The sequence below is a fragment of the Antennarius striatus genome, chromosome 18 (assembly GCF_040054535.1).
Source record: "Antennarius striatus isolate MH-2024 chromosome 18, ASM4005453v1, whole genome shotgun sequence".
Classification (NCBI taxonomy): Eukaryota; Metazoa; Chordata; class Actinopteri; order Lophiiformes; family Antennariidae; genus Antennarius; species Antennarius striatus.
In genome coordinates, this window is record NC_090793.1 from 11226165 (window position 1) to 11238375 (window position 12211).

Consider the following 12211-nt stretch of genomic DNA (forward strand, 5'->3'; position numbering starts at 1 on the left):
AATTATGCAGAATGAATCACACCAAATTAGCAGGCGATCAAAAACGTTTCAGATCATTTGTTAGTGGTTATAATTATTAATAAACACTTTTCTCACTTTTAGTAACAGTAACACTTCAGCATTACAAGTCACAACATCAGATGACATTGTGGTCTAATATCATGAATTATTAGGCTTAATTGCACTTTCTCTGAATTTGTTGTTTTTAAATGCTTCCATGTGGTTTTTATTTGTATTCATATTTATTGTTTATTAATTCCATTGTGAGGTACTGCTTAATTTGGGGGTGCACGCTCCGTTGAATGACTACGTATTAATTTGATAGAATTTACTGCGTTTCTCTTGAGGGAAAGTGATGTGACACCGACTGGAACGAAAGCGGTCTAATATTCTGAATTATCAACGCATCAAGACACGATTGGTCAAAACACCGGCAGCTGTTACTAAATGACCAATGAGCTGCAAGACAGATTACAATTTGTCCAATCAGCTACATTCTCTTGGCCGCTTTTTGGTGGGCGTGTTGAGGGTGGGGTGACTCAGCCGGAAAACGGAAAATCTCATAACACCTCATAACCTGCGGATAGGAGTTTACGGGTGAGTTAAATGTCTTGTCATGGACAAGATTTCAAAATTATTTCAAAACATACAATATATTGTGTGAGTATGAAAGCTGGAGCGTTTGAAATCGTGTGTCCGTTGATATGGATCCGGTTCCGCCAGTATGTCGGCTGTCACTACAGTGTACTGTATTAACAAAGAGTTTGGCTGAAGCCAAATTAGCTTACAGTACTGCAACTTGGTTGTTAGCTTAGAAACACGTACTGTCGTTACTGTAAGTCAGGTCTAGTTTTGTTAAACACTCTTTATTTACTCTGTCAATATTAAACTATGTATTCGCTTAGCTTACCAATCACTCGTTTATAATGTTTTATTTTTTATTTTCACACGAATCAGAGTTACCTTCATTCATGACACTGCTGCAGCTAGGTGCTTCCTTATTTACCTTTATTTACAAATGTCAGAAGCCATTAGTTAATTTCCTCCATCAACGATGATTATAGAAGCGGTTTCTCAGCAGCAGTGGTGAGATAGATGGCAGCCTGTAGACTTTCTTGGTCTTACTTGCTGCCGAATATCCCTTTACAAATTACACAGGAAACCTTTATTCCAAACCGGTTGTATTTGAATGAATGGATTGAAGTGGTACCCATGTACAATACGTCTGTGTTCCCTCACCTTTGGCCCTCCTGAACCCTTTGTTTACCATATATTTTAGTTTGTCAGTGTTTGTGCAAAGCCCTGATACTGTGCAATCCTTATCTTTTGCCAAGAATAGTTTATAAACGGAATGGGAACTTAAGCACAGCAACTAATAAACATGTTTAAATATACCTGATGAGGAAATAGTTGTTCTATGTTGTTCTTTGTTCTATGTTGAGAATGTTAAGGGCCTTGATGTTTGGGTGGAGCTGCCACCTCTCATCCAGACACTCCACTCCATGCACGGGAAATCTTGGAGTGATATGGATGGAGAGAATAAGAACAGCTCTGGCTTTCCTCTAATGGCATGGGTATGCACTAAGGTCCAGTTAATCCAGAAAGCAATGGGCATAAAACAGAGTACAGTAGCTACTTTAAATCCACATTATTTTGCTTCCATGCAATCTGTCTGGGTTAATACTTATCTGAGTTTACCGTAGCTACTGAGCCTCACTTTCACTACTTAGTTCTGAACAAATAAATTACTGTTAAAATACAAAAGCACATTATTGGTATTTATACATGCTGAGGTTATTGTTTTCAGAAGTACAATAAGCTAAGAACATTATTTGGCAGATATTTTGTTTTTTCTATTCTGAACTCCTTTCAATAAGTCTATTGCATAATTTATACAGCTTGTCATTGTTTTGACACTGAGGCCGTGTCTAGGCACAACACTATGTTTAGCTTTTGTTATAGTAATTTTTTTTTTTTTGGATATTCAGTACTTGACTGTGAATGCTAGCCTTTTGATTAGAAACACTGAGTAGGACAAACCCTTCTGTGGGTGATGGCAGGGGCAATTTAGGCTTAGAGGAAATTTCCAGCCTAATATATAAATATTCACTTATTTAATTGGTAGATTTCACAGTCTGATGGTTTTTCTTAAATACTCTGTTAATCCCCTGGAGAAGGGAAATAGTTCTAGCTTTCTAGTTAGCGTTGCCTGTTTGCGCCACCGATTGGAGTAGGCGTGTTGTTTCCTGTTTTCTTGTTTCCTGAAGTTTACAGTGTCATATTTTTTTCTGATTGACACCAGATACCGTCCACAGTAACCTTCTGCATGCTATTGTGTATTTGTGATGATAGCAGTACACAGCAGCAGTAAATTTTCAGTCTTAGAGGTACAGTATTTAGCATTTCTGTTGTAGACATATAGGATAGCAGTCTTTTTGTCTTACACTACTGTTGGTTCACTTAATGAGACTAGAACTTGGTTATTCTTTGCATAATTTTTTTGATGAAAGCTAGAGAATTTGACTTGCTTGTATTTCATATCCTACATTCATTTAAGATATTTTCAAACCATATATTTATGGTTTTACCCACAGTTGCTTTCTAAAAGCAAGAGTGTATGTAGATTGAGCTGAAATAATGTGACAACTTCACAGTGAAACACTTTGGAATTTAGACCATGCATTACTTTTTAAATTATCTAAATCCTACATGAGATTAGGCAATTCCATCAAGCTGCAACTATGATGAATGAAAATCCTCTTGGAAACTAGATTACAAGAAGCATTGATAGACAGTCAACATATTCAATCGTATTGATAATGTCTGATTCAGGGTTTGAAAAGATTCCAAGGTCCTTCATAAACTTATACAAGAAGATGGAAAAAAGGTGTGCACAAAATGTTTTGCTTATTCTTGCTTCTTCACTCAAGAACTATGAAGACAAATTGATTATATGCAACAAAGTTCATGGACTATCTTCAAAATGTGAGTTGATCTTTGGACTAATGATATGAGAAATGAATTGCTGCATTGATCTCAGAGGATGCCTGTCTGCATTTAGATATACATAAGAATTTTAGACTGCTATTGGACTGTCAAAGATTGATGGTGACTTTTAATCCTTTAAAGGAATAATCTGAGCATGACATAATCATCTGACAGGCCCCCAAACATTGTATAAATATACATCAGTGGCCGATATATTAAACATATGTATAGATAGACAGGAAGGTAGGTAGATAGAACTAGATTTATCTCGGAATGAAGTAAATTGTTTTAGATATAGTAGTGTATACGCTTTGAGAAGATGACCAATGGCCAGAGTTCCTTGACAGAGCTTCTTATGGTCTATCAATAAAATAAAATAGTATAAATATTAAATTATGAAGTGATTTGGTCACTTCTCTTGGTTAATTAAGTTTGTGGAGTGGAGGTAAATTGAACTGATAGATTATGCATCACAGTCACTACCAATAAAGGAGATTATGGTTTCTATTGAAACACATAAAACAAAAATCTGAAAAATTAATTCAAGCTATATTAAGTGAGCTAAAAGCTATATTTTTTTTATTTGGACATACTCAATGTAAAATTCAAGGATAAAGTATCATAGTTTTATTTTATTTACTTGGTGTGCAGGGCTGGTAAAGAACTGTTGCAGTTTTCCATGCTCAGTAGTGTGACTTTCTGCTTGTCATGTGGTAGTGTCTTTCCACTGACTGCTAACCTTTTTTTTGTGTGTGTAAAAACAGGACTACGGTATTGTGTCTTGAAACAGACGACACATACTGAAACAAGCTTTCAAATGATAACACATATTTTTTCAACTCCTCGATGAAATGAAGAGAGATTTGAGCCCAATGATGGAAATATTAATAGACCGGTTGGTTGATAGTAAAATAATCCTTAATTACTTGAAATTATCATTTGTTGATGGTGAAATAAAAATCTGAAATAGAATACATTGGAGCTTTGTTAAGACAAACATTTGACAATTTTCTAGTATATTTGTACTGTGTATTGTTGGCCAGAAACAGGAAGGCATCACCTTGGACTTAGGGAAATGGTGATGTTCACCATGTTGTCCACTGTGTCTTCGTCTTCTTCTCCTTTCGGCTCTTGCCTTCAGGGGTCGCCACAGCGAATCAGTTGCCTCCATTTAAGCCTGTCTTCTGCATCCTCTTCTCTCACACCAACTACCTTCATGTCCTCTTTCACTACATCCATAAACCTCCTCTTTGGTCATCCTGTAGGCCTCCTGCCTGGCAGTTCAAAACTCAGCATCCTTCTACCAATATATTCACTATCTCTCCTCTGGACATGTCTAAACCATCTCAGTCTGGCCTCTCTTTATCTCCAAAACCTCTAACATGTGCTGTACCTCTCATTCCTGATCCTATCCTTCCTGATCACTCCCAAAGAGAACCTCACCATCTTCATCTCTGCTACCTCCAGCTCTGTCTCCTGTCTTTTCCTCAGTGACACTGTCTCTAGACCAAACATCGCTGGTCTCACAACAGTTTTGTACACCTTTCCTTTAATTTTAGCGGACACTCTTCTATCACACATCACACCTGACACTTTTCTTCACCCGTTCCATCCTGCCTGTACCTCTTTTCCACACTCTCCATTACTCTGGACTGTTGACCCTAAGTACTTAAAGTCCTCCACCTTCTTGATCTTTTCTCCCTGTAACCTCACTCTTCCACTTGGGTCCCTCTCATTCACACACATGTACTGTCTTACTGCGGCTAACCTTCATTCCTCTCCTTTCCAGGACAAACTACCACCTCTCTAGCTCTCTTCCACCAGTTCCCTGCTCTCACTACAGATCACAATGTCATCTACAATCTCCATGTAGATTCCTGTCTAACCTCGTCTGTCAGCCTGTCCATCACCGTAGCGAACAAGAAGGGGCTCAGAGCTGATCCCTGATGCAGTCCCACCTCCACCTACAGCACACGTCATCACTGTCTTACAGTTCTCATACATGTCCTGCACCGCTCTAACATACTTTTCTGCCACTCCAGACTTCCTCATACAGTACCACAGTTCCTCTCTGGGCACCCTGTCATAAGCTTTCTCCTGATCTACAAAAACACAATGCAGCTCCTTCTGGCCTTCTCTGTACTTCTCTATCAACATTCTCAAAGCAAATACTGCCTCTTTTTGGCATGAAACCATACTGCTTCTCACAAATGTTCACTTCTGCCTTTACTCTAGCTTCAACAACTCTTTCCCATAACTTCATTGTATGGCTCATAAGCTTCATTCCTCTGTAGTTGCCACAACTCTGCACATCTCCCTTGTTCTTAAAAGTGGGCACTAGCACACTTCTTCTTCATTCCTATTCCTTCTTCATTCCTATTCAAAACTCAGGTACATGGTTATTTCCATTAAAAGAATTAACCAGTAAATTTGTGCATAAAAAATATTTAATACAGTTACTTGGTTGTTTGACTTGCTACTCGTTGTAGCTAATTGTACCCTTAAAACATTAGTGACAACATAATGTTAATCATAAATATGTGATATTATTGTAATAATATAATGTGGACAATAATGTGTATGTTAATCAACTCATTTTCCATGATTTCATCTGTTATTATTAAGATAATTCAGTTATTTGGGTTTTTTTTAGCCACATCAGCTGGATGTTATTATAGTGCTATGAAAGAACACAAGGTTGGCTGCATTTTTTTTCTTTAATCACGTTCATACTTTATATTACTTTATATACTTAATGAATATTGTCTTTCCACATTTGATGAGTAATTTCCTTGCCATGAAGTTGATCTATACCTCAGAAACGCAGCAAACATTGATCTGAACACTGAGAATGTTGTACGACTCCCAGTTGATCAGTGTAATTTTGTGGACTGAAATAGACCACCATCAGGAACGGGCAGCCGTCCCCATCGGTCACGTGGTACAGGGAGCAGCAACGTCATCAGGGTAGAGATTTGTGGAGAATACGCAGACAGAGGGAAGGAGCCCCGGAGGTGCGGTGCTTTCGTAGCAGTTGCATCCGTCTTGTTATTTTTCCCCTGCCAGAGAGAGAACAGTAAATCTGTTCAACATTTTAGAGACCCAAATGCCCGGTCCCACCCAAGCCCTTTCCCCAAATGGAGAAAATAACAACGACATCGTCCCGGACAACGGATCCAACATCATCCCTTACAGGAAAAATACAGTGAGAGGAGAGCGCGCATACAGGTAAATCCGTCTCCTTTGATGCAAAGTAAGGGACGGATCATACAATAACAGACATTTGTACTGAAAAAGCGGCACTCTGGCCTGGTCCTCCTCATCGTGTGTTGATTTAGCCTTGCACCCGTCGGCTCCTTTTTCTCGTTGTCCTGTCATGTTAGCTGTGTCCCGAGATCATGGCGTAATCTCATGTTCTCTTAAATACCTATACTTCTGGTGTAAATCCCATCCAAATCATTGCTGGCATTAGCGTGAATGTTGTCAAGTATTAGTCTAGAGTGAATGTTTTTTTTTTGTGCAGTGGTGTTGGGTGAATTTTGGAGGTGTAGGTGGAAGCGTTTGAGCTTGTCAAATGACAGGAATACAGACAGCCGCCCCTGTGCTGCTACGAGATTATTCCCATAGTGACGTGACACAACGGCGATTTTGTAATCCACACTGTAAACGTGTGTGGGGTGGTTATTTTTTTCCCCCGGTGAGATACCCCAGCACCTATGGCTCAAAGATTTATTTTTTAGTTAGGGCTAGCCCAGCACTGATAGCGGTAACCTGGCTGTCCCTGCCCGGCTAACAAAGCATGCTAACAGCTCATACATCCGCTCTGTTGATAGACTGACTCCCAATTTCCTTCCTTCCCAGAGAATCATCTAGTCCATGTTCTCCTCCTGCACTGTTATGATAACCCAAAGTTAACGCTGGAAGGTTATCAATATTATCCTGCTTTCTCTGGTGTCGATTTTATTGTGATGACGATTTAGCATGATTTTAATAGCTTGTCAGTCGCTGTCTGTTTTTGATAACAGGCTTGTTTAAATGTCGCATTGCTTTCTCTGGAGTTGGCAGCAATCATCATGCTAGTTTAATTTTCTTTCAGGTTAATGCTAATATTTTGATCCCATTGCGTATGTATCATCATTAACCGATCAGACTGTTTTCCACCACTGGAAACGAGGAGCTGCATTAGTTAAATTGATGAATAGTTGGTTTACATCTAACCATAGATGAAAGCTAACTAACTAACCATGTACTGTATACACACACAAACGCAATGTGTGGTAGACACTGAGATAGTGACGTCTTTCAGCCTCTTTGTTAACAGATGACATTGTGAGTTTTGATTCATTGTGGTGTCAAACAGTTTACTGGTAATCTGAAGTTTAGGGATCAGAGCTTGATTTGGCACATGGGATGATATTTTGGCGTACACTACAGGCTTTCATATCAGCACAAGTTTGGCAGTTATCACGGAACCCAAAAAACTGTCTTGTAAACTGGGAAAATTGAAACTTATTTCAAGTTTTCTACAACCTTTATTTACAATACACCTGAGGTCACTTTCAAGCATCACAGGCTCTACATCAGAGCACGGCCACAAGGTCGTCTTCATCAAGGTTGAAATTCAGCAAAGGTTGTTTTGGGTAAAATAAGTAGTATATAAGTATTTTTATCTTGTTCTGTATATGGGAAGATTTCCTGTCAGAAGAAGGAACTGGCAAACATGTGTGTTCCAGGACAGTAGGCAAATATTATACTATTTTATCCATGACTTTTTTTTTTGTATGTTTAAATTTGTAGTAGAAAATATATATTGGTTATAATGAACAATTATTGATGCTTTAACTAGAATGGGATAAACAATGAAACAATTTACAAATGTGTTCCCGTCTGTCTGGCTGGCTGTAAAAGATGCTGTCTTAGTTACATATCACAAGTAATAGTTTAATAGCAATCAGAATTTCAGATCAATGAGCAATTGATAAACACAGACAGAAACATGTCTATTATGATATTGATATGCCCCTGAGATCAAACTGCTGCACCCAGCCAGGAGCACTCAGTGTGCACTGAAGAACCAATGTGTTCTCATGCATGCACTAAAAGTGTGCATCTCATAACTGGTTTCTTCATTTGTTAGAATTCAGTCATATTCGAATGGTATGTAAGAAACTAACCTGAGCCAGGAGGAAGCAGCATTTTTTTTCTTGAAACATTGCTGGTTTTTATTCGTTATCTGTGTATTTATTTGTTTGTTTGTTTGTTGCAGCTGGGGGATGGCGGTCAACGTATATTCTACCTCAATAACCCAGGAAACTATGAGCAGGCATGACATAACTGCCTGGGTTAATGATATTGTCTCCCTAAACTATACAAAAGTGGAACAGCTGTCCTCAGGTGAGAATTAAATTAAAAAATTTCTACATTTTCTCCTCCCTGTGTTTTTTTTTTTCTTTAGCGAGGAAACACATTTTGGAGATTAGGTGTTTATCTGTGAGGCTAAAACTCATATTTGTCTGTAAGCTGGCCTTTAGATCAACCTGTGGAAACAAGCTCACCTCTCCTGGGCATAGAGACACCTATAAATAAACTTGTACTCTGCCTTTATCACCTGCTGTGACCAAGTAATCCAATTTCAATCACTGCCTGCAGAAACACAGACAGTCCCCCTCCTCTCATAGGATCAAAGATTAGTAAGACTTCTTGTTTCATGTAAATACTTTGTGCTCTCTAGTTGGGTTCATTGTACATTATGTAAGTAGGCTTATTTACAAGTTGACATGGTACACTCTTTTTCAATCGGATAAAGGTGTTAGCCATGCACTGAGATTGAGCCTTAGCTTTTTAGCCACAATTGTGACATGGAAATGGCTCACAGTGTTTGTTGTTCTTTTGTGCCAGTCTATAATCATCAGGCAAAAGTAGTGTTAATAAATTTGAGCCTCTATTATTATTGAAATATTTTTCAACTTCTTTACTTAGCCACTATTTTATCATGTCTTTAGGAGCTGCCTATTGCCAGTTCATGGATCTGCTCTTCCCTGGCTGCATCAGTCTTAAAAAGGTCAAATTTCAAGCTAAATTGGAGCATGAGTACATTCACAATTTTAAACTGTTACAGGCATCTTTTAAAAGGATGAATGTTGACAAGGTGAGTTTGCTTAAACCTTCTTGAACTTTGATTTCTGCAATTCTGTTTTTGTTACGCAACATATTTTACTGAAAGGAATTTTTATGTTTGGATTTCTCTCCCCTATTTAGATTATTCCTGTGGAGAAACTGGTCAAAGGCAGATTTCAGGATAATCTTGATTTCATCCAGTGGTTCAAGAAATTCTTTGATGCCAATTATGATGGTAAAGAGTATGACCCAGTTGCAGCCAGACAGGGTCAGGATGCCATTCCCCCACCTGACCCTGGTGAGCAGATCTTCAACCTGCCAAAGAAGTCCCACCATGCAGCCAGTTCTCCTACTGCAGGTAATCTATGACATGAATTATTTTTGCACTCCAAGTGCAGTACATGTGAAATAGACATTTTCTCACTTTTGTTTGTTACTTGGTGAGACTTGCTAACATCTACATCCACATCAATGACACCTCTGATTATCTTGTATAATGTCATGTAATTGAGTAATTTAATCCCCGAGTAATAAACCTTTATTTCTGACATAGGAGCATCAAAATCGAGCTCTACAACCCCCAAGTCCTCGACACCGACATCCCGACCTTCGTCAGCCAAAAAGATCCCTGTGCCATCAGCTCCTGCCAAAGGAGAGAAAGAACTGGAAGCACAGGTCACACATCTTACTGAGCAAGTAGGTTTCCAAGAAGTCCTGAAGCTGTAACTACTGTAAAAGTTCTTGAGAAAATGTTGGTCAAGTTTTTGGTGTTTATTTTATACTTGTAGTGAAATTTTAATTCTTTTGATTGTGATTGTTCTGCCTTTTCCTAGTTATTCTTTTATCAAAAGCATATTTATATGCAGTTATTTGATATGGTGAAATTATATGTTAGGGTATGTGGCAGTATTTGACTAAATTAAACACCATGTGCAGGTAAGCAACTTTTCATTGACATGGCTATACATGTAGAAATTTACACTCAAGATAGGCAAATGTAATTTGCTCTTAGTGTAATCCGACATAGTTTAAGTCCATAAATCCAAATATTTGGGTTTGTTACACTTCCTATCCAAGCCCTGCACAAAACTGAAGCCTTTCAATTGTACATGTAACTTTCTTCCAGTATGCAGCGTGACCAGTAGCCAGTAAACACCAGAAAATATTGAATTTATAGACAAAAATCCGAAAATTTAGTGAACTGAAACCAGTCAATTTATGGTAGTTTTGGCTGGAACAATAGAGATCAATGAATTATATTAATGATGATTGGATAAAGAAGACTTTCAGTCCATAGAATAATTAATGAACCACTAAACTCTAGACCTCTCTATCTGCAGATCACTTGTGTACATGTCGACTACTGACTTTACGTAATTGGCTGTAACAAAATTGATATCATCATGTGTTTTTGAAATTGTTGATAATGCCAAGGCTAATTTAGTGAATTTTGTTTTGTAGGTGAACACCTTAAAGTTGGCACTGGAAGGAGTGGAGAAGGAGCGGGACTACTATTTCAGCAAACTGCGAGAGGTTGAGCTACTGTCCCAGGAACAGAGTGAAGAAAATGCTCCTTTTGTCGAACGGCTAATGGAGATCCTTTACGCCTCAGATGAACAGGTCAATGACCTTAGATTGATCTAAACAGACTTCAAGTGGTTTTATCTTGGACTTGAAGGCATTTTTGTAGCAAAAAACACTTTAATGCCTTTTTTTCTAGTAGAATCATAGTTAAGTTATTATGCAGTTAAAAGAAACAAAGATCTCTTTGTCTTTGTGTGTGATTACATAAGTTTTCCTTGGGTTTTACATTAATAGCACTGATATTAAGCTTTTGTTGTTGTTTTTTTTAGGAAGGGGCAGAGTTGCCTGAAGGTGATGGACAGGAAGTGGAAGAGCAAACCCATGAGGAGATACCAGATGATCAACAGGAAGAGCAGGATGAATACTGACCACATTTGACCCTCACAGCAGTCATACCCTTCTTTTTACTGTGTGAGAGCTGTTAAAGGATTTTAATTTTTTTCTCATTGTTAATTTTTTGTCCAAGACTCAGCACATGAAGCACCCTCCTGAATAGAAGCACCATCAGTTTTTATTTTTTTGTATCCCTCTGCTCACTGTTAAATGTTTTTATGACTTTTGGTGAACTGCTGTGGCAGACAAGCTCAGACCATCACAGAAGTTTCTGAAGACTGGGTGAAAAGTCAACTCAAAAGCTACAGTAGATGTGATGAAATGCTGAAGTTCTGACAGGTAACTATATCTGTCACTAAAACAAACTGCAAGTGTTAATTTTCCAGTGTCCTTTTTCATTTTTATTTAATTTGCATATCAATATTAATCACAAACATGCAATAACAAAAGCCCTGAAAAGGCTCATACAAGGTCTTATTTAACCTCCTCCCATATGTTGCACTGACATTTGACTCTGTGTTGGACAATCTGTCCACAGACCCTCACCATATTATGATTAGTAGTAGTAAGCCTTAGAAATAGTACAAAATCCTGCATTGCGTCCTCATGAAAGAGGACAAGAATTCAAGGAATTGTGAATAAATGTACTTTCATGCCAATTTATGACTTGGACATCCTCACAAACACAAATAATAAGTGTGCTCACGTCATACAATGTGGTTTGCTGACAGTTTACTTAGTATACCATGATTGTAGGGAAGGAATAAACATTGTGGATTAGTCTTATGATGCAGCATACGTTTTAAACCTCTGCTGGAACATGTGGTCGGTTCAGTTTTAATTTTTTTTAACACAGTTCTAAGGAAGGTCAGTCATTTCACTGAGTAATTTGCCTTGCTATATTCCAGTAAGTACATTGTATACCCTTTATTAATATTGCATCTACTAATGTTGAGCTGGGCAGTGCACCATAATCAGTTAGTCATATGTTATTGTGTAAATGAAAAAGAATGTAAACATGTACTGTTAATAATTAATCAATGGTAAATGTTTTTTTCCATGTCCCACTCATAATGCATTCCCCAAAAATATGTTGCATGTTTGCATTTTTTTGTGAATAACTTGCCCTGCTTTTTACATATTTAATAAAAAACAAACATGTTACATGAGCCTTTTGTAATTTTAACCT

General features: G+C 37.9%; 1 protein-coding gene across 2 annotated transcripts; it reads left to right on the forward strand.

Annotated features, from left to right (window-relative positions):
- The first annotated feature begins 539 nt into the window (after positions 1 to 539).
- Positions 540 to 12191, forward strand: mapre2 (microtubule-associated protein, RP/EB family, member 2). 2 transcript variants are annotated; one of them, XM_068341467.1, is made up of 7 exons: positions 540 to 597; positions 8255 to 8382; positions 8991 to 9136; positions 9247 to 9463; positions 9659 to 9801; positions 10567 to 10725; positions 10959 to 12191. In XM_068341467.1, exons 2-7 carry the CDS (start codon positions 8262 to 8264, stop codon positions 11055 to 11057), a joined length of 885 nt encoding a protein of 294 aa, XP_068197568.1. In that variant the 5' UTR covers positions 540 to 597; positions 8255 to 8261; the 3' UTR covers positions 11058 to 12191. The 2 variants fall into 2 exon arrangements, with proteins under 2 accessions (XP_068197568.1, XP_068197567.1); XM_068341466.1 differs by lacking the exon at positions 540 to 597 and adding an exon at positions 5779 to 6216.
- The last annotated feature ends 20 nt before the right edge of the window (positions 12192 to 12211 follow it).